Here is a 24,118-nt window from a genome sequence, read left to right on the forward strand (position 1 = left end):
TGGAAACGGTGCGGCGTGGTGCGTGCATCGCGTCGTACCGGCTAAGTGAGCTGCTGCCCGAAAGGGTAGGTTCAACTTGTCCAATGACCAAATGGGAGGGCAGGGTTTTTCCAAGCCGCGCGCCGACCATCTTGCGCGCCGTTTCCTGGTAGGTGGGGGCTAGAAGTGATAAAAGTATAAGCGAATGCCAGTATGAGTATTATACTCCAGGTATGGCACGATCGCCCGAGGCGAGAAGCTTACATTACTTGTTTCCGGGTACTGTACGGGGCTCCGGTGTGGACAGAAGAACTGATGGCGAGTCGTCGCAGTCTGCTTTTCCTGAGGAGGCTGCATAGGACAACTGCCATCAGGATCATAAGGGGATCCCGGACGGTATCTTATGTCTCCACCGCTCCAGCTACAGGCCTTGGCGTTCCGAGGGGTGTACGAAAACCTGAGAGGCCTGAGCTCGGGCGAGGACTCCACCCCTAATCTGGGTAGGCGACTCGAGACGTTCGGGAAAAAGCTAAGCGAGAGGTATAGGACCGGTAGAGTTCCGACTTACTCGCGGAAGGTCAAATCCAGAGCCACCGGGCCGTCAGATCGGTTCTCCCGAACTGGGAAGTTTGAACGAACCGCGAAGGGCCCCCGTTATCTTTCCCGGATGACGCAGATGTTCGCTGGGCATGGAGTATTCGGTGAGTACCTGCAGAAAATTGGAAGAGAGGTGACGAACATCTGTCACCACTGCGGAGAGGGGGAGGATACGGCAGCTGAAGGAGCACACGCTGAAGTTCTGTACAGCGTGGGACACCCCCCCCCCCACCGTGTCCTGCGACAAGCGATTGGCGAAAGTTTGCATCCCTCGGCAGTGGTGGAAGGTGATGCTGAGGGGGTAACAGGAGTTCCTCACAGTGCGCTCCTATTGCGAAGAAGTAATGCCAGCAATAGAGCGAGCAGAGTGGGAGAGGGTGAGAACATTTCACCCTTGTGGGGTCCCGCGCCGAAGAGAGGCCCTGCGTCGCCCTAGGTGGTCATAGGGGCCGGCACGCCGAGGAGGATCTGGGATCTCCTCAGACTTGTAGGACGGCCCAGGGGATAGCGTTGAGAGTGGTGGTCCCTCTGAATGCCCGAACTAGACCTGAGGAACAGCTCCTTCAGAATGGGAGAGGACGCAGGAGTGCTCCGGTAGCAATTCGAAATCTCTTCTGTGAAACTGTTTATTAATAATAAATAAAAAATAATTTATAAAAAAACTATGCATAATTCAATGAATTATTTTATTATTATTAATCATGAATAATTATTCTGAAAAGAAGTTCTCACAACTGGATTCGGTCCGGGTACAAGAAATTAGAAGGTCTATAAGCCTACCATTTTTTAAATATCTATTATTTTATTGAATTTCAAAATTGAATTACGTCATTACATATTTTATATTTATAGTCTTAATATAAAGCTGAAGTCGTTCTTATAGGCTAGTTTCATATTTTGGAGATTTGATATATATCTTGGGTTATTTTTTTTTCGCCTATATTTCATTTTTCACAAAAGATATAACCTAACAAATACGAAGATGGTACCCCGCTGGGGGTAACCATTCACATGCTATGTATTTATAAGATATAACATTTTACATAATGTTCCACTGGACAAATTGTAAAATCGCAATTAAACAATAAAAAAAAAAATATTTCATTTTTGTTTTCATTTCTAGATGGGTTGTTGGCGAAAAGAATGACGCTTCTTTTACATGACTTATCAAGTAACTTGTATACTATTCCAAGCCTAAGATTTGTAACGGGTATATCTATGTATCTATATTCTTATTTGTAATTATTCGGTATTTATCGTTTTGTGTACTGTTAATTGAACCTCCAGCAACTCTTGTTCTCTTTAGGTCTCTTTTCTTTGTATTTGTTTCCTAATTAAGCGCAAAACCTGTATGAGGAGTTTTTTCCGTATACTATTGTTTTTAGGTTGAGACCTCGGTCAATGTGGTATATGATCAGGATAATGTTGTTATCTGTAATGATTCCGTCTGCATCTAAATAGAAGAATATTACGGGCGATGTATATCCTACTTTTTTACCTTTTCGAAGTATTGTGGTTGTGGATAAGATAATCCTACTATTAGTCTATTATGCTGATTTTTTGTTGTTCTGGTAAAATGATTTCTACATAGATCTATTAAATGTTATTTGATTCTTGGTATATTTGATTTGTTCAGTAATTGTACAAAATGTCAAATATTGTTAGTCTTCGCATTACTCCATTACTTGTCTTACTAATAGCAGGTAGCGGAATATTTTGCATTTATTATTTGGATGCTTGAAATAAAACAATCTTAATAGAACTTTGAATGTTTGTTCAGCTTTCTTTAATTGTGTGTCGATATGTATATATTATTGTTGAGTTGTGTGTGGCTTCTTCAATTTCGAAATATTTCCATTGCCTTTTTACTTCAAGATGGGCTATTTTAAACGCGTCTGCTGGCGTGTGCATATAACATAATGCGTTACGTTGGTAGAGCGCCTGCGCCTCGATGAACGAGCGCTCTCCACTGAAGTTGAAACTACCTTTTCTTCCCTATTTTTCTTCTTTTTTTTTTATACGTGGGGAAATGGGTTCTACGTGGGGAATACGTGGCTTCTGGGAAGCGGCGGGGTAGTGTCGGACTAAGTTGAAACTACCTAGAATGAGAACTGCATGTATAAGAAAATGGCCCTTCTCTTTAGAAAGAGGGGGGGGGGGGATAGGGAATATCTACATCTTATTCTGACATACCCATATATGATATATTCGTATGCATAGATAGTTCATTGTCTCCAAGTTTCCACAATTGATTCGAAAAGAGTTCCTCTTTCATAATTGGAGCGTAGCAGTAGTATATAGGACTTTCGGCTATAGGTGTAAAAATATCTTAGGAGGTAATACTTGAAATCAAAATAAGGCGAAAGTTAAAAATGACAAATGTTCTTTTTCTTACTAGTTATTAAGAATTAAATATCGGCCGAAATATCCCTGTGCAGGTGAAAATTTCTTTACATTTTTTCTTTTTTTTCTATATTATTTATTGGAATTTTAAAATTTGTCCAGTAGGACATTTCGTAAAATACTATAGCTTAAATATATATAGCACGTGGATGGTTACACCCAGCGGGGTACCATCTTCGTGTTTGTTAGGTTATATCCTTTGTGAGATCTGCTGGGTGTTTCCTTTTCAGTCTTCTTTCTATGCTTGTTGTGTTGATCGTTTCCGCAGCCAGTCGGTGCTAATCTTTCTCTGTACTTTTCCGCGCATCTGTTAATCTCCTCCTTGACCGTTGGTATTTCCAGGTCCTTCCGAATGTCCTCATTTTTAACGTATTATGGGGCGTTTATTATTGTTCTAAGTATTTTAGCTTGTATTGTCTCTATTTTGTTTATATGGCTCATTGCTGTTATCCTCCATAGTGGAATTACGTACGTCCAGATTGGTTTTATGATTGTTTTGTATATTTTTATTTATTTTCTATGCCTAATTTGGATTTTCGACTTGTTAGCCAATGCATTTGACTCCTTGTTGTCTGTATTTTGTCTATTATTGATTTAATATGCTGTTTTCACGTGAGTTGTGTATCTATGTGGAGTCCGAGGTATTTGACTTGTCTTGTTTGTATTATGTGCGTGCCGTTCAGTAGGATGTTTGGTGGCATCTGTTTTCGCAGTGTGAATGTAATATGGTTGCATTTGTTGGGGTTTGCTGTTATTTGTTTAACTTGCAGCCACTTTTTTATTTTTGTGACATGTTCTTGTAGTAATATGACTGCTGTTTCTGGGTTAGTGTGCCTGACTAGTACAGCTGTGTCGTCCGCGAATGTCAGTATTTTACTATTGGTAGTTGTTGATATGTTGGCCGTGTATAGTGTGTATAATATTGGTCCTAAGACGCTTCCTTACGGAACCCCTGCCTTGATGTCTTAAACTTCAGTGTATGTGTCCTTAATTTTTATTACGAAGGTTCTGCTGCTTAAGTAGGATTTTATTAATTGGTATATTTGCTCCGGGAATTGTTTTCTTATTGTTTGTAGCAGGTTTATTTTGTCAAATGCTTTCTCGATGTCCATAAGGAGGGCTGTACAGTATTGTTTGTTTTCTAATGCTAGTATTATTTCATTAATGAGCCTGTGCATTTTCTCTATCGTGAAGTGTTTGTTTCTGAATCCAAATTGGTGATCTGGTATTAATTTTTCCTTCTCTATTATTGGTTTTAGGCGGACGTATATTATTTTTTCTAGTATTTTGGAAAACATAGGAAGTAGGGATATTGGTCTGTAAGATGCTGTTTGCTGTGGGTCTTTGCCTGGTTTAGGTAGCATTATGATCTGTGCTAGTTTCCATAGTTTAGGATAGTATTGGATTCTTAGTATTGCATTGTATATTATTGTCATTATTCGTATCGCTTTTGAAGGAAGGTTTTTCAAGCTTTTACCATTGATTAGGTCGTTCCTAGTGCTTTATGTTTTTTGTTTTTTCGATTATGTTTCTAATTTCTTGTGTTGTTGTTTTAGGTATGGTGTATTGCTTGTCATTTGAGATACTAGTGGTTGGCGCATCCTCGTCCGTATGACAATTGAGATTGCTGTTGTTGATATTATGTGGTGCAAATGTGTTGCATAGGTGGTTGGAAAATTCTTCAGCTTGCTCATCGTTGCTTCTTGCCCATGTGTTATCTGCTTTTCTGATTGCTGGGAATAGTTTTATTGGTTTCTTTATTTTTGTCGTGGCTTTCCATAGGGAATAGTTGGAATTCTCGTATGCAGAGAGTGTCTCTATGAACTTTGTGAATTCGTTATTATTGTGCTCCTTTATTTTGTTTTTTATTTCCTTTGCAAGTTTGTTTTGGGTGTTTTTTGTTTTCTTGTGATCTATGTTTTTGCCATTTAGCTTTTGCTTTTCATTTTTCTTTAATTTTTTTCAAGGATGTCTGACGGAATTATTTTTGTTTGTCTTGTGGTTGCTTCAGGTATGGTGGATGCCCATGCTGCTTCTTGAATAGTTTCTGTAAATGTTGTTACTGCCTGTTCAATGTGTTCCGGTGTTTTTAATGGGTTGTTGCAGTTGATCTTACTCTCGATTATTTCTTTAAATGTTTGCCATTTGGTGGTTTTATTGCATAATGTATCTGGATTGTTATAAAGTATTGATTTGTTTCTGTATGTAATTATTATGGGTGTATGATCGGAACTAAGCTCTAGGCTGGGTGCTATTTTTAGCTTATTTGCGTTTAGTCCCTTTGTAACTGCAAAATCGAGTAGGTCAGGTATTTTGCTCAGGTCTGTCGGCCAGTATGTCGGTCTTCCTGTGGATAATATATTGAGGTTATTGTTTCTAATGTACTTTTCCAGGGTTCTACCTGGAGGTGAAGTAATTCTGGATCCCCATAGTGTGTGCTTTGAGTTGTAGTCTCCCGCTGCGATATACTTGTGACCTAAGTGTTGAAAGTACTCTTCCCACATTTGTGTTGTAATTTTGTGTCGCGGCGGTACATATACTGCTGACAACTGAAAATGATTGCTGCTAGTTTGTACTGTAACGGTAGTTGCTTGGATATATTTCTTACTAACTTGGCTGTGTAAGTGGTGTTTTATGTCGTTTCTTATTATCACTGTAATCCCTCCGTGTGCTTTTCTTGAGGGGTGTTTGGTATCATAGATGGTGTAATATGATATTTTCATATAGCTTTTTCGTGTAAAATGTGTTTCTGAAACAAGTAATATGTCATTATTATTGTTATGCAGAGATGTTTTAGTTTCGGGGGCCCGTTGTTGTAGGCCATTGGAGCTCCAAGCTGCTATTTTCACTGTGTTCATTTCTATTTTCTATTTAACACGTTTGTAAGTAGTTGCAGCATGACTGTGATCTGTTGTGTTTGCTGTCTGAGAACTGCATTTTGCTCGCTTATCATTTTTGTTAGCATTTCGGTGTTATTGATGGATTGCTTGAGCAGTTCCTTTATTTCTGTAGCGTCGTTGTTGCTATTGCTCTGGTTTTGGTTGTCTATGTGTGCTGATTGGTTGGTTACTTGCGCGTAGCTTCGCCTACCAAAGGTGTTGGTATTATTGTGGTTAATGTTCGTTACGTGATGTACATTTTGGAGACTGATGTTTCCGTTTATGGTGTTTGGTTCGTGTCTTGCTATCAATGATGTATCACTATCACTATATTATATAACTTTGTAGTTATTGAATGATCTATTGCAAAGTGGTTTACGTTGTAATTGTTTCCTGATTTCACATCCTTTATAGCTGGCTGGGTGTTTCCCGTTACAGTTATAGCATCTAACTTCTTCTATTTTTGTATTGGCAGTGTATTGTTAAGTGGTTTTTTGCACATTTAACACATGCCGGGCTTCTGTTACATTAATTTTTTGTGTGGCCGTATTGTTGACACCCCATGCATTGTGGTATATCTTTTTTGTAGCGTGGTGGTTCCACTGTTACTATTGTGTTTAGTATTTTTTTGATTTCATATATTTCTTTGTTATTGGTTTTCGGTTCCAGTTCAATTAAGAATAGTGGTAATGGTTACTTTGTGTCATATCTTGTTATGTTGTTTATTGTTCTTGTTTGATGGCCAATTTTTGCTAGTTCATCACTTAATTTTTTTGTGTTACTTTTTGGGTGCAAACCTCTTATAACTATCTTGTAGCTCCTTTCCGTTTTGAGCTGATACGCGTGGTACACAGCATTTTTTTCTTTTAATGCTTTTATCACATTCCTATAAATTTCAGGGGTGTTTGTTTGAATTTTTACATGATATAATTTTGTTTGTTTTATTGTATAATTATCCTTCCCGACTATATTGTTTAGTAGTTCAATAAGCGGGTCTATTATTTGGGCCTCGACAAATATTGGTGGCGGTTTTGTAATGTGGCTTGAATGAGTTGTGGCTTTACTTGTCGGATCAGCGTCTATTTCTTCCGTTAGTGAGCTGAAGGAATTTCTTAATGGTAATTCTTGCAGCCATCGCTGCTTTTCTGTATCTAGATTTTCTGCGGCACTTGTGCCTGCTGTCATTTTACGTTTCTTATTTGTCTTTGCTATTTTCCAGTTTTCGTCCTTTTAATATCTTTCGTTATCGTGGTTTCGCTCCTCCTGTCTCCACTGCTCTTCCGTTTCTTCTATAGCCATATCGTTTTGGTTGTCGTTACTTTGCTGTTGTTGTTTTAAGCCTGGTAAATCTACCGACCTGCTTATATAGTGCATTTCTCCTTTGGTTGTAATTTTTATTGTTGGTATCTGCTGCATTTTTAAACTCCACCTCTCTATCACTATTAGTTAACTTTATTTCTCTTCAAAACACTTCTTTGAATCACTTCACCAGAGCACACGACCGACTAGACACGTCCGTTCACCTCGGTTGCCCGAACAGGAGTGGATTTCTTTACATGAACGAAAATAGGTCAGCTATAGGGTTTGTAGCGGCACTCGGTAGTAAACTTTCCAACGGTTTCTGTCCCGTGGCTCGCTATACAAAGATCCTATTCTTCGGATAAGATGATTGCCAGATGTCGATACATCCTCTCAGAATATATTCAGTTAGCCTAAGGACCCGCTATAAATCTTAGAATTTGTTTAGCTAAGATTCTCCAAAGGGACAAATAGTCTATCTCTTAACAATCCCTAAATCTATCACCTACTACGAGAAGATACGAGAAATCTACTTTTCTCACGTACGATGCTTCCTGCTAGCAACTTTTTCTCAAGGGGAGTTAGCATCCTTTTCCAACCACCAACACAAAATTAGCCAATTAACAGCGACGTCCATTTCCCTCACTTTTCGAACCAAGGCTTTTCTCAACGAATCCAATGATCTCGCATCCTTAGGCACACCTCATCATAGTTCTTCTCTGCAGCATCATCGTGACGGAAAGTAATTCGCAATAATTGATCAGAGTTCCTCGGCATCTTAAGCAATCATCATCCGAACTTGTATCGCGCATCAAAACGCATCGACCAGAAGTCGAACTTGTAATCGCGAATCGCGAATCGCTAATAGTAATTGCGAGATCTATACAAAGTGTACATATAGAGTATATCATAATAAATATATGTCGGATCATCGTTAAAATTGAGGGCGTGTAACAATTCTTCATTTGAATTAGCTATTGTTTTATACAACAGAAATTATACTTACAGATATAAATGTAACTTTTTACAAAGTTTGACGAATAACCGTTGTGTTTAGACACGCGAGATGCTATTGACAATATTCTTGGGTTCAATAACGAATCCACGGTCAACGGGATAACTCTTTACTAAACGTAGAATACTTTGAAGCACAAAATACGTTTGCTGGGACGCACGGTATATACTGCTCGATGTGTAACTTTCCAAGGCGATCGCACGAATAATAGACTGATGAAAATTTTCCTCCCTTTACGATTGCGTTCGTTTATTATATATTGGTTAGAAGCATCGAGAAAGTTCCAATCGCCGTTATTAGGCAGTTTCTACCTGGAGTTTAATTATTAATACAACGTGTGTCCCGTTATATTGACACCTCCGAGGCAAAATCACACGTGGCTAGGCTCTTTCTCGAGGCCGTATGCCGCCACAACCACATTTCTAGGGAGAGCCATACAACCACTCCAAACCTCCATCAGGCAAAACGTCCATCCCGTGACCGTGGCTACGTTCGGCGACCAGTTGTGTCACCTCGAACCCAATCTCACTATTACTAATCTCGAACAATTACAATCAGATTGAATGACAACAATTGCTTAATTACGGCTATGATAGAATCTAGGCTAAAGTATTAAAGGATTTTCCCAAAATTCCAAAGGAAAGGCTCCGGTGTCCTTTCATCTCCGACATATATATTCTTAAATATACTCAGGTGTTTCTTCCTATCACTATCACGACCTATCACCTCAGGTGCATAACGGTCCTCAAATCGAACGATATATGGGCAGCAGCTTATCTCAGATAAGTCATAGAGAAGAAAACTATGACATTCGGAGACGTAAACTAATCTGCGCGATGTTTTATAAGAAAAATCGTAGAGTAAGCATTAAACCTGATTATTTATTGAAATCCATATCGGCATATCGAATATTAGTGTTTCCTCTAATCCTTTATAAATTCTCTAATCCTTAATAAGTAATTAATAAATAAAAGCACATATTAACAATGTTTATACAAAGTTCACACACGCACCGCGATTGTTCCGATCGTGGGTGTTCACGGAAAAAGTACATACGCCCGCGAGCGTCCAATCTCTTTACAGAATGATCATAACGAAAATAACAATGGTAGGTCGGTCTGATTTGTGTAGTGTATATTCTGTCAGATCTAATTTGTAACTTTGATTGGGTTTGCCTTTTAGAATTTCGAATTTGGAGAAGGATTTCGGTTTGACATTAATGAAGAATGACCTAACCTTTGACAGTTCCAGCATTGAACTGTTTTGCTGAGTTATATTCTTTCCCATTTTACTGTTTGGTACAATATGTGCTTTATTTGTCCTAACCTATTACTATTACCGTCTGGTGTGAGATGTGTCGTGAATTGTGAGATGGGTAGTGTTATGTCGACTTCTTTGGATTGTTTCTTTGTTGTGTAGTCCGTCCAATTTTATTTTGTTATGAATGTTTTCTTCTAAATATTGTATTAAAAATATTTGATCATGTTTATATTTTGAAATATATGTGTAGTAGTCGAAATTAGCTTGTTTCAATAAATTAGTTATTTGTTAATGCCCGTAATTGACCGAATATTGTGATTGTTCGGGTTGTATTGGACTTTGTACATGGTGTGCCGAACAAAAACGCTATAAAATTAGGTGTTTAGCTCAAAGGATCATCACTACTGCGTGGAATAACTATAAGTCGCCCGAAAAGTTCCTTTTGCTTTATAAGAAAATAATGGATGCACAACGTTTTCCGTTTTATATTATTGTATCGAATTACGTATGATCCATTTTGTTCTATTAAAATAATGATCACAACGTTCGACAGATTAGGTTTCATGTTTGTATAAGATGCATCGTTGTAAAAGACGTGTCTGTAAAAGAAAGACACTTTCCGGACAACCTAATACTAGAACGACTGTTAGGGACTAGAGATAACAAGTAAACCAGAGAAAGCGAGATCTAACTAGAGACAATAAGCAACTATTAGATAGGGTAAGTGACAACTACGATTGTCGACTCTGTGATGAGTGACGACTAAGGGAGGCAACTAGCAACTACGGATGGCGATTAACAAATAACTCGACTTATTTCTAAGCGGCAACCAATTTGTTTTTTACTTTATTGACAATTAAAAACTGGCTAAAATATCCTTGCACGCGAGCAAATCTCGTTACACGAACGAAAGGAGATTAACCTAAGCAGCGAGGCGCATAGTGATCCTCAATCCGAGCGGCACATGAGCGGCAGCTTATCTCATAAAAGTCGTAGAGAAGAAGACCATGGTATTCAGAGACGTAAACAACCCCGCGCGACGTTTTGCTAGAGATATGGTATTTAGGAATTGAACATTTAACTCGTTTACGAACACTGCCCTATGAAATTTCCGAGTAGAGAGGATTATTGTTTCCTCTAATCCTCCTCTTTGCCTCCGCGAGTGTCTACGACAAATCACACACGCACCGCGATTGTCCCGGCCGTGAGTGTCCATAAAAAATACAACAAATTACAAGAGATGTTTAATATGTCCCCTATTTTCTTGCAACTTGTAAGTATTCTAACTTCATGTGTCCCAGTAGTAAAATTCGAGAGGAATCTGAGGACCGAGGCTAAAGTATAGGCCCTCTTCAACTGATCCACCTGTTTCCAAAACAGCTGGTTAAGTGATCTTGCACTGTGTTGGTAGAATGTGGTGGTGCACTATCTTATATGAACCATCTTTTAATGCTTGTGAATTTTCACGTGCCCAAAAATGTTCATTACGTTTATTTATTATTTCACATTTATTAAATTTTGCTTCATCAGTAAATAATATCCTTACTGAAAAATTGGAATTGCTTTGGATTTTCTGACTCATCTGTTTGCAAAGATTTTTTCTTGAATTTTCTTGAATACGATGCAGTATTTTATCCCCCAGGTTCGAATCGCTGTACTGAATTCGCCCACTAGATTTTGCAGGTTTTAACGTACCGGTATCCCAAAATCGTTGGTTTATTCTACAAAATATCTTTGCGCTGGGTATAGTCCTATTGAGATATTTTTCTGTGTATATACCTCGCGCTTTTGTGCAATTACCGTCCACCGCACCGTAGCAAAAGTGCATGTCCGGAAGTTCTCCAAATGTATGCATATTGTAAGTATGACTACAATATAAATACTGTTACACTGCACACACAATACATCCCAAGTAACACTCTAACTTAATATTTCCAGTTCTTTAAAAGTTCCTTGTCGACTGTCACAATGATTCTGTTCTACAAAAACTATTCCAATACATGATAATGTAATGATGGAGAATTCATTTTGAAAAAAATTTACGATACAAGGGTATGATATTGAGGAAGCGAACAGACTGTGCACCAGGTGTGTTTAAAAAAAGTGCAAACCTATTTTGCACAATCTTCACATTTTACATAGCTAGAATTCTGTCTACAAGGTAGGTTTTGGAAACATCTCAATTTTTAAACCTTATCGTCTTTAGTTTCTGTGACCGTAACGTGTTTTAAGCGTGGAAAGAGAAAGATTAGAGGAACGCGCTATGTTAGAAGGAAACTCTAACATAGAAAAGAAGCGCACAACTATTGCATTTATTATTTATTTTGAAGCAAACATTGTGACTATATTCGTGGAATAATATAAAATATTAATTTGACATTTTGTGATGAAAAGTGAATATTTATCGAAAAAATTATATTCAGCTTTTCAACAGTTTCTACGAAATGAATTCCCACAACTCACGAATATATGAAATGTTGCACTAAGACTTACATACCTGTTTGTCACGTACATACAAATTATTAGTCACAGCAGATATGTATACATGTCCTCCATATTTAACCTTTTTTTTTTTTTTGCACGTGAAGAAATCCTCATGGACACTCCGCTGCCGCTAACAGTAGCAGCAGAGTAGTGTCGGACTCCTACCGACTAAAACTCCACGTTGGCCATCCTACGCGTATGACAGGGGGTGCTCCAGGAACCTCGGGTGAATTACTTCTGTTGCATCCCATCCTGTGTTCTCTCTTCGAGCTAGTCCTGTATATTCCTTGGCTGTTGAATTTGGCGCTAGGGGGGGCCATCGCCCCTGGCGCCGTCCTTCCTTCTAGTCGCGGTTCGTTGTGGTGGCAGTGAGTTAGGTCTGGGCCGCCTGACTGCCATCCTCCTCCATCGCGTTATCCTACACGGGTGCGAGTTTCTCTTTCTCGCCCTTAACTCGCTAACTCGCATAACTCGCTCGCAGAAGAGGCGGACAGCTCCATATTCCTGTGGCCCACTCAGCATCGCTGCTATGATCGCTGGGGGGGGGGGGGATCAGCCTCTCGCCTATGACTTGCCGCAGGGTGTAGCGGGGCAGCTTCCATGCCGGGCAGGCCTCCAGCGTATGATGCGCCGTGTCCCTGTCTTCCCCGCAGTGGTGACAAATATCCGTCTTCTCCCGACCGATTTTCTTCAGGTACTCTCCGAACACACCGTGTCCCGTGAGTATCTGGGTCATTCTGAAGGTGAACGGGAGGCCGCGGCGGCTTCTCCATGTCCCCCAATTTGGGAGAACTGCCGCCGCGCCTCGGTGTTCGTCTGCTTCATTGATCATCTGGGATCGCCACTGGTCCCATGCGTCCACCTCGGCGGTTCCTAGGTCGTCTGGGGCCGCCTGCTCGGCCGAGTCCCCTCCCGGGTCCCACGGTCTCCGTTGCTCATACCTCTTCTTGAGCACCAACGCCCGGAATTCCTACGGTGGAGACGCGGCCAGAACGGTCGCCAACGCGTGCGACACTGTTCGGTATCCTCTGACGATTCTGATGGCAGTTACCCTGTGCAGCCTCCTGAGAAGCAGGATGCTGCGGCGACTCGGCATCAGATCGTCCGCCCATACCGGGGCCACGTACATCATCCGGGACCAAACGACGCCCTCGTATAGTCGGCGCACCGCGACTACCGCCCCGCCGATGTTCGGCAGCAGGCCGCACAAGGCGTTGGCGGCCGCCGTCGCCCTCGGGATCAGGGAGTCGAAGTGCGGCTCGAACGTCCACTAGCTCCTCCATATTTAACCTAATGGTAACTACATACTATCTTATTTTTTGAGTTGACACAACTACATAAAAGTATGTTTGGTGGTATACATAAATAATAACAAGCGAGAATAATCGAATTTATGATACATTTATGAAATTGCATAAAATAAAAATTATTTTATCTCTGTTTATTTATACTAAAGATGATTAGCATTAATGAGTCAAGTTCAGGTTGAGCTATATAAAAAAGTGTGTCATCTATATGCCGGAATGAAGTGTAATGGAAACTAAATCTAATTGAATGTTTTTTGTGAATATCTTGGGAACGAATGCCGAACTGCGGTTACATATATGTATAGAACGAAGTTATTCAGAATGTTGACCTTGAGAACATACTTTAAACTCTCTGAAATGGATAAAGTGTTTCCTTTTCTATAAAACTATCGTTCTTTTTCTGTGTGCCACGTAGGAGTATCCACATGGCTGTGTTCAAAATTGAAATTTTCTATTCTGCTTAGTATGTTCATCGTTTTCACTTTTACACTTCACTTCGTTTACACGTATTTTGTCGTCGACTGCCGAAGCGTGCAGACGTGTGTCTGATGCTCAGTGAAGTTTACAATACAATAAGTGACCACCTTCTGTTTAAAGTGAATTGAAACAGAAACAAACCAAGTATTTACTAAACTTACTCGTGGAAAACCCGACACTCATAATCTTTAATACAAATCATAGCCTCATGACTAGTTACTTCAATTTGAATTAACTAGCTCAAAGATGGCCCAAGTAAGTCGATCAGGTTCTCATGAGCAAAACTATAACCGCATTGTTCTACCTCCTCCGTGGCAAAAGGATAACTTGTCCCATCTTACAAATCACACAAACAACAGCAAAAAACGCAAGCTAGATTTAGTTTAAAAAAATGTAAACACTACCCGGAACGAGTTGTCAATAAGCCATGTTACCCCTTATAACAGATTCGCAATATTAGAATCTACAGACGATTCTATGTACGTAGTTGAAACATCAACAAATCAACATACACAAAAAGATCCCCCTCCCCCACCAATCTTCATTGATGATGTCATCGACATTCAAACAATGATAAAGTCTATCGAGGAAGATGTTAACAAAGAGGACTACAAACTTAAAATAAAAAATAATCAGGTAAAAATTCTGCCGGCTAATCCAGATTCATATAGAAAGCTAACAAAGTTACTAAAAACCCTGAACGCAAATTTCCACACATATCAACAACAAGAGAGATCTTTTCGTGTAGTACTTCGCAACATCCACCATTCAGCTAACTCAGATGAAGTTTGGACTCTTAAATCATGGCCACGAAGTAACCAACATTAGCAATATAAGGTATAGTATCAAAAAAATCCCGCTATTTCTATTCTTTATTGATTTAAAGCAAAAGCTAAATAACTAATAAATCTATAATATCAACCGTTTAATGAACTCTGTAGTAAAAATTGAACCACCTTTTATAAAAAAAGAGATAGTTCAATGTAAAAGTTGCCAAAGGTACGGCCACACTCAGAAATATTGCAACCACAATTACCACTGCGTTAAATGTGCAGGTCTTCACTCTACAGATCAGTGCACTAAATCTTCAGAAACTCCTGCGAAATGCATGCTTTGCCAAGGAGAGCATCCTGCAAACTATAAAGGTTGCACAGCCTACAAGGCCTTATATAAAAACAAGTACCTTAAACCCAGAACTAAGGTCCTAACGAACCAAGTACTTATTCCACAAAAATTCATTACTCCTACAAACTCCTGTGCACAGGTAGTTCAAGAAAATCAAATCAGACCGAAAAAACATAGTGATCTTTCATAAAATAGTGTTCCCAGTTCACAAAACACTGATAACTTCAATAGGCCTGAAAAATTAATCGCGAAACAAACAGAGCGATTAATAACTTGCTATCATTGCTTACAATCATCGTGGACAAATTAGCACGCTCCGACGTAAAATAAAACGAATACTTATAGCTCTTTGGAATGCTAACGGTCTAGCTCAGCATAAATACGAACTAGAACTCTTCCTAAAACAACAAGAAATTGACGTAATGCTTATATCTGAAACTCACTTCACCGATAAAAATTACCTGAAAATAAATGGTTATAACTTTTACCATACCTAACATACCAGTGGAGAGGCCCACGGCGGCACTGGAATTATCATCAAGATCAGCATAAAACACTATGAGCTTCCATCATTCCAGAAGGACTATCTTCAAGCTACAAACGTAGCGATAGAAGATTGGCATGGTCCAATCACAACATCAGCAGTATACTGTCCTCCTAGACATTGTATTTCCAAAGAAGACTTCGATTACTTCACCGAAGACCTGGGCAATAGATTCATAGCCGGAGGAGACTACAATGCTAAACATACGCGATGGAGCAGCAGACATATCACAGTAAGAGTAAAAAATCTTCTGAAATGCATAAATGCCAACAGACTTAATTACCTCAGTACAAACGAACCCACTTACTGGTTCACCGACAATAACAAACTACCTGATTTATTAGATTTTCTTATAACTAAAAACATCTCGCCAAGATATGTTCAAATCAACTCCTCTGCGGAACTCTCTTCGGATAATTCACCCGTTATAGCAACAATTAACTCAACAATTGTTGAAAATCAACTTAATGACTTTATTCATAACCAGCTCACAAACTCGCAGCTCTTTAGGGAAGTGTTCAATCATTCAACATTAGCCTTAATATCCCTAAAAACAAATGAAGATATAGAAGCAGCCACGGAATATTTAAACATCAGCATAATAAAACGCGTTCTTCCACCCCTACTAAGAGTTTTGTTAATAAACATGAATACCCCCATTACATGATTAAAAAAATCGTAGAAAAGCGCAGACTTAGAAGAGTATGGCAAAGTCATAGAACATCTAACGATAAGCGTAAGCTAAATAATACAACAAGAAAGCTAACTAAAATCCTTAAAAATGATAAAAATGACTGTTTTCAAAAATATCTTGCTAATCTGTCTCCCACAGTTGACTCCAACTACTCACTATGGAAGGCATCCAGGAAACTCACTCGTCCTCCGCAAATAATTCCTCCAATTCGCTGTCCGCAAGGTGGATGGGCACGTAGCCCTATACAAAAAGCCAACTTGTTTGCAAATCATTTAACTAATGTTTTCAAACCGTATTTCTCCACTATTGCACCGGAAATAACTGAATACTTGCACTCTCCCTTTCAGATGTCTCCTCCTATTGAGCCTCTGGAAGTCATAGAATTAATCCGTCGTCTAAATCCCAGGAAAGCATCGGGACATGATCTGATAAGTAACAAAACTATTAAGTAAGCTTCCCGTGATTGCACTCATCACCTCTATTTTTAATGCAATACTTCGCCTTAAATACTATCCTAAGTCTTGGAAAATATCACTAATTACTCTTATCCCTAAACCTGGTAAAACCAATACACGAAACTAGATCTTATCGCCCAATTAGTCTTCTACCTACTTTGTCCAAACTATTTGAGAAGATGCTAACGAAACGACTCCTTCCACTTTTACAGGATTTGAAAACAATGTCAGATCATCAATTCGGTTTTCGGAAGTAACATTTCACGATAGAGCAAATTCATTGTTTAACCCATAAAATCAGTCAAGATTAGAAAAGAAAAAATATTGCTCTACGGTATTCCTGGACATTCAGCAGGCGTTCGACAAAGTGTGGCATGAAGGACTTTTGTTCAAACTAAAGAAAATCCTATCACACACCCACTACTTCATCTTAAAATCATATCTAACCAATAGGCTGTTCATGAATAAATATTTAGACGCTATAACCGCAACATTTCCAATAGAATCTGGCATACCCCAAGGCAGTGTCCTCGGACCTCTGCTGTTCACCATCTACACTGCCGATTTACCAACTTTAACACAGATAACCATAGCGACATTTGCTGATGATACAGCTTTATTAGCATCCCACTCATACCCGATAATTGCCCCCTCTACTCTCCAGTGAGGTCTCGACTCTATGGAAAAGTGATTCCACAAATGGCGCTTCAAAATAAATGAAAATAAATCTAATCATATAACCTTCACGCTGCGAAAACAATCCTGCCCACAGGTGACCATAAATAATATTTCAATTCCAAACAATGATTCAGTCAGATATCTGGGCATGATTCTGGACAGAAGAATGACATGGAAACGACGCATCGTAGATAAATCCAAACAACTTAAATCAAAATTAAAAAAATTCTACTGGCTCATTGACCTACGTTCCAACTTAAGCGTGCGGAGTAAAATAATGGTATATAAGACCATATTAAAACCTGTTTGGACCTATGGTATCCAACTATGGGGAACAGCAAGTAATTCCAACATAGAAATTTCTTCAACGATTCCAATCGAAAACTCTAAGATCCTTAATAGATGCACCTTTGTATGTTACCAACGAAACAATACATCGCGACCTTAAGATATCCACAGTTAGAGAAGCAATATCCCAATTCAGTAATAGATATAACACAAGAGTTAACAACCACAAAAACCCATTAGTTACTCAATTACTTGACACGACGGATTAGATCTGCAGACTAAAAAGACATTACCCTCTAGATTTTAACATTAGATTCAGCTAGAATCAAACGGACGATAATCGTGTACCTATTGTACACGATATAGTACCACACCAGAATAATTTACTTATAATTCTTAATGAGAACTGATTGTAAAAATCCTTCCAAATAAAAAAAAAGAACTTACCGGCCTTAACGGTAAATCAGAAAACCTCGTTTTATAACAGTTCCTTAGGATTATTGCTTAATTCTATGTGCACCGTGTAAGAGTCGCCGGACGTAACAGAAAATATGCAGTTTTGCAGGCGGTACGATGCCGACAGCGATACACAAAATCAAGCTCGCTGTCCTGCTTAGTGTAATAGACAATCGTAATTGTTTCTATTTAACATTTGTAATTTATTATATTTTTATTGTATTGAACTGTATTTTATTTGTATTTTATTGTATTGTGTTTGTAATTTAGTATAATTTATTCTATTTAACATTTTAGATTTCGGAAGTAATTGTAAATGAAGATTGTAGTATACCGAAGGAGGAGCAAGGTGTCGCTGGCAAGCGTGGTTTAACGGGAATAATATTTGTTATGAAAATAGCTGGTGCGTTAGCTGAACAAGGGCTATCACTTGAAGAAGTGACTAAAGCTGCACATGATGTTTTGCAAAATATAGCCACTTATTCGGTTGGATTAACAGCTTGTGCAATACCCGGTTAGTATCCAAATATTACTTATACAAGATGTAATTGGAACAAATTGTTTTGTTATGTTCTCAATCGTAAATGTTATGTACTTATTTATTTTAAATCACACCCATCTTACCATTACTAGTAACTACATCATAATTACTCTGAGGAGGTTCATAAAAATGCATATTTTTATATAATAGAAGTAATGTAACCTAGGTAGTTTGGAGGATGATATCGGATGAACTATATACAAAGATGCGAGAAAGTCTATGTGCAGACAAACTGAAAAGGTCGGGAAACTTCAATGGGCCAAGCGGCCCATCAATGTGTCATCGATTCTTCAGTCGAATAGTTACGCGGAAGAAGGCGTACGTGTTTTCTTTTTAATATTCAATTCGTACTTTACAATTTGTTCAGCTGGACATTTGGTAAATTTTTCTAGCTTAATTGCTATATAACATGTGGATGGCTACACCCAGCGGGATGCCATATTCCAGTTTGACTATTTTATTTCCTTAGTGAGGTCAGTGGGGTGTTTTATTTTAGTCTTCTGTCTATGACAGTTTTGCTCGCTTCAGCAGCCAGCTGGTTTGAATGCGTTGCCGTTCTTTCCTTGTACTTTTTTTACATACCTACCGATTTCTTTTTTGACCGTTGGTATTTTTAAGCCCTAGCGTATATCCTCGTTTCTTATATACCATGGAGCGTTGACTATTGTCGTCAGTATCTTCGATTGTAGCGACTCTAGTTTATGCGTGGCTCATTGCTGCTGTCCTCATAGCGGTATTCCGTGCGTCCAAATTGGTTTTATTATCGTTTTGTAGATTCTTAGTTTATTTTCTATGCTGAATTTAGAGTTTCGAATAATTAGCCAGTACATCTGTCTTCTCTTTATCCGTATTTTGTCTATGATTGATTTAGTATGTTGTTTCCACTTAAGTTGTGTGTCTAAGTGTAGTCCTAGGTATTTAACTTGCCTTCTTTATGTTATGCGCGTGTCATTCAATTGGATATTTGGTGGTTTCCGTTTTCTTAGCGTAAATGTAATATGGTTGCATTTACTGGGGGTTGCTTTTGTTTATTTATCTTGTAGCCATTTTTCTACTTTTGTGATGTGCTCTTGTATTAATGCGACTGCTGTTTCTGTATTAATGTGCGTAACTAGTACAGCCGTGTCGTCCGCGAATGTCAGTATTTTGCTGTTGGTAGTTGTTCGTATGTCGACCGTGTAGAGTGTGTATAATATTCCCAAGACGCATCCTTGCGGTACCCGTGCCTTGATATCTTTTACTTCAGAATATACATCCTTTAGTTTTACTACAAAGGTTCTGTTGTTATGATTTGAGTAAGTGATGGATTTGTTCCGGGAAATGTTTTTTAATTGTTTGTAAGAGGTTTTCATGGTTCACTTTGTCAAATGCTTTCTCAATGTCCATGAAGAGGGCTGTACAGTATTGTTTCTTTTCTATTGTTCGTAAAATTTCGTTGACGAGCCTGTGCATTTGCTCTATCGTGGAGTGTTTGTTTCTGAATCCAAATTGGTGATCTGGTATTAATTTTTCTTTCTCTATTGTTGGTTTTAAGCGGTCGTACATTATATTCTCTAGTATTTTGGAAAACACAGGAAGTAGTGATATTGGTCTGTAAGATGCAGTTTGGTGTGGATCTTTGCCTGGCTTAGGTAACATTATGATCTGTGCTAGTAGCTGTAGCTAGTAGTAGATTAGGAAAGTATTGGATTCTTAAAATTGCATTGCATATTATTGCGATTAAACGTATGCTTTTGGGGGGAAGGTTTTTCAAGATTTTACCATTGATTAGGTCGATTTCTTGTGCTTTATTGTTTTTTGTTTTCTAGATTATGATTCTAATTTCTTGTGGTGTTGTATTAGGTATGATGTAGTGCTTGCTAGTTGGGGTACTAGTATTTTGCGAATCTTAGACTGAATGACATTTGGTTTTGCTGTTGTTAATATTATATGGAGTAAATGTGTTATAAATATGGTTGGAGAATTCTGCAGCTTGCTCTTCGTTGCTTCTGGCCCATGTGTTGTCTGCTTTTCTGATTTCTGGGATTAGTTTTATTGACTTCTTTATTTTGTTCGTGACTTTCCACAGAGAGTAGTTGGCATTCCCGTGTGCAGAGAATGTGTGTTTCTATGAATCTTGAGAATTCGTTATTATTATGATCTTTTATTTTACTTTTTATTTCCTTTGCGAGTTTGTTTAGATATTTTTTTTTTCATCTGTTCTATGATTTTGCCATTTTGCTTTCGCTTTTCTTTTTTCTTTAATTTTGTCAAAGATGTCTGTTGGAATTATTCTTGTTTGCCTGTTGTTTGGTTCATAAATAGCAGTTGCCCATGCTGCCTCTTGTATAATTTCTGTTGATGTTGCTACTGCCTGTTCGATGTGTTCGGGTGTTTCTAGTGGAACATTGCAGTTGATTTTGCTCTCAATTAGTTCTTTAAACGTTTGTCGTTTGGTAGTTTTATTGCAAAGCGAGTCTGGTTTGCTGTAAAGTATTGATCTGCTTGTGTATTCTATTATTATCGGTGCATGATCGGAGCTAAGCTCAAGACTGGTTGTTATTTTCAATTTGTTTGCGTATAGTCCTTTTATAACTGCAAAATCAAGCAAGACAGGAATTTTGTTTAGATCTGTCGGTCAGTATGTTGGCCTTCCTGTGGATAATATGTTGAGATTACTAGTTCTAATATATTTTTCTAGTGTTCCACCTCAAAGTGTGTTAATTCTTGACCCTCGTAGCGTGTACTTTGCATTGAAGTCTCCCACTGCGATGTATTTATTACCTAAGGATTGAAAATACTGTTCCCATTTTTTAAATGCCAGTTTATATCGCGATGGTGTATATACTGCTGACACCTGGAAGTAATTGCCGTTAGTTTGTATTTTAACGGTGGTTGCTTGAACACGTTCCTGACTAATTTCACTATGTAAGTGGTGTTTAATATCGTTTCTTATTATCACTGTAATCCCTCCGTGTGCTTTTCCTGAGGGGTGTTTGGTATCAAGATGGTGTAATATGATATTTTCATATAGCTTTTTCGTGTAAAATGTGTTTCTGAAACAAGTAGTATGTCGATATTGTTGTTATACAGGAATGTTTTAGTTTCTACGGCCCTTTGTTGTAGGCCGTTTGAGTTCCAGGCTGCTATTTTCACTGTGTTCATTTCTATTTTCTATTTAACACGTTTGTAAGTAGTTGCAGCATGACTGTGATCTGTTGTGTTTGCTGTCTGAGAACTGCATTTTGCTCGCTTATCATTTTTGTTAGCATTTCGGTGTTATTGATGGATTGCTTGAGCAGTTCCTTTATTTCTGTAGCGTCGTTATTGCTGTTGTTTTGATTTTGGTTGTTTATGGGTGGTGTTGATTAGTTACTTGTGCATAATTTCGGCTGCCAAAGGTGTTGTTGTTTCTATGGTTAGTGTTCGGTACGATTTGTACATTTGGCGTTTGCTCTGGTTCTGCAATTTCTTGTTATGAGGGATAGCTGCCGTATGTTCTGCTTCGAAGCGATAGAAACAGTTTTCGTTGTAGTTGTTTTCTGACTTCGCAGCCTTTATGGTTTGCTGGGTGGTTTTCATTACAGTTATAGCATTTTACTTCGTTTATCTTTCCTGTGTATGGGCAGTTTATTATTAGGTGAGTTTCTGCACATTTGACACACGCCGGGTTCTGTTGCAGTAGTTGTATCCGTATTGTATATCATGTATCTGAAATATAGATTAAAACATCGCTAAAGGAATTTCTTTTTCTCAAGAGGGTATGAGACTTATAGAACACATGATGTGATTTTCGCAATAAAGCATATACCTAAGGAGTATGTTTATCAGGCGCATAATGATCCAAAACACAGTTTCCATGTAGTTAAACAGTATTTAAAGAATCATAAAATTAATGTTATGAAGTGACCTGTCTAATCTTCGGATCTGAATCTGAATAGATATGATTTCGATAATGTGCATATATGTTCAAGACCATTGAAAAGGTGTAAGTTTATGACACTGCTATGTAGACCCTAAAGTTTGGGCCCCGAAATTCTTGATGATCCAACAATGTCATAAACTACTCGGTAAAAGAAGTAAACTTTTATCCTTCACCCCCCATCTTGAGTGACCAATAGTCGGGCAGATGGGAGAAATGACCAATAGCTGATGTCTTTTATATGACGAAAACCAAGGGTCATGGAGTCGCTGCTCACGACGGACAGATTCGAAGAATCCTCAAGAGCTGTTGTCTTCCATCTGATGAAAATAGGAGGCCGTAATCTATACACGAGAGACAGAGGTGCGAAAGAGCAGTCATCAAAACCAGTGTTGTCCCTCGTCTTATGACAATCCTAAGCCGTGGTCCAACCGTCGGACACGAGTCAGTTACGTACAATCAGTCGTAAAGTACGCTTGTCCTCCGTCTTACGAAGTACAAGGGCCGTGATCTGACTGTCGGACACGACATAACAGCCGATATTTTGTATCATATTTAGCAGTTCTCTAATAGCCACACATCTAATAAATTTTATTTCCATTGGTCCGATTGGACAGTTGCGTCGTATTGATGCGGTAATTATGTATGTATCGTCGTTCGTTGCCTGGTTTGGAAGATTTCGGTATAAGTTTCATGTGCTCGTCTTCATGGTGCAAGAGTATTTTGAAAGAGTTTTAAAGAATTTCATTCACTTGAAAGTGAGGTGGATTAGCACTGTAGATAAAACCGATCAATATGCATCAACATATTGTTACCTGAGAAAATCGTTGAAATGGTGGAAGAATATGTTTCTTTTGGGGATTAGAAACAAGCATAATAAATGCTTATATACTTTACAAGATTTCTCAGGAAAGGAAAGGAGAAAGCGCTTTGTCACATTATAAGTTTGTTAAATTATTAGTAAGTCAGCTCGTAAGTAACTTTCGGAATAACAATGTGTATGGCAGGCCTTCCGGAACAGATAAGGAACAAGGTTTAGATAGGAAACTCCATATAATAAATCAGTTGCTGAAAGGGAGAAAGGAAAAGTTTGTTCATCAAAAGGAAGTAATGCGGTAAAAAAACAAACAGTTTTCTACTGTGAGACCTGTGAACGCAACCTCGGTTTGCATCCCAATGAATGTTTTAAAAGATTCCACATATTACTCAGTCATAATTAATATAAATGTTGTAAGATTTTTTTATTTATTTAGAATGGATTAAACAGGAAACGATGGTTATTTAGCATGAACTAAATACAGTAATGTGCTATAACTAAGACAACTAAATAGTTAATTTACAACTCTCGTCACCACGGTTCCAACGCTCTCTTTCACGCGGACCACCCTCCTCGACAACGCTGACCATACTCTGACTTCTTATCTCACGACTGCCTGTAAAGCGACGCTTAAGGGAGAAAGACGAATTAATTTTTTCTCATGGCCCAGCATGTACGTGTTCTGCAACCGTCTATGGCCATGATCACGTAGGCCTTTTTCCCACATAACTATTCTACTGAAGGATCGGCGACACATTTATGGACCTGTCGGCACTGAGGCTTTTTCGTGACATTGTTTATGGTTCACCCGATATTTCTTAGACCATTTGTCCACGATACTACAATATTGTAATCAAAGTTATATTACTTCTGAGACGAATAAAGATTGTTTTGAATGACTTTAATATTGTTATTTACA

At 38.5% G+C, this 24,118-nt stretch overlaps 1 protein-coding gene across 4 annotated transcripts in view; it reads left to right on the forward strand.

The window, feature by feature from the left end:
• The window catches only part of LOC122566187 (triokinase/FMN cyclase-like), a 79,860-nt gene that overhangs the window by 17,447 nt on the left and 38,295 nt on the right, over window positions 1–24,118 (forward strand). For all 4 annotated transcript variants that reach the window (XM_043723090.1, XM_043723089.1, XM_043723092.1 and 1 more), the window contains exon 6: window positions 18,238–18,454. In XM_043723090.1, coding sequence (XP_043579025.1) covers window positions 18,238–18,454 — 217 coding nt within the window. The remainder of the gene's footprint in view (window positions 1–18,237; window positions 18,455–24,118) is intronic.

The sequence above is a fragment of the Bombus pyrosoma genome, linkage group LG3 (assembly GCF_014825855.1).
Source record: "Bombus pyrosoma isolate SC7728 linkage group LG3, ASM1482585v1, whole genome shotgun sequence".
In the NCBI taxonomy this organism is placed as follows: Eukaryota; Metazoa; Arthropoda; class Insecta; order Hymenoptera; family Apidae; genus Bombus; species Bombus pyrosoma.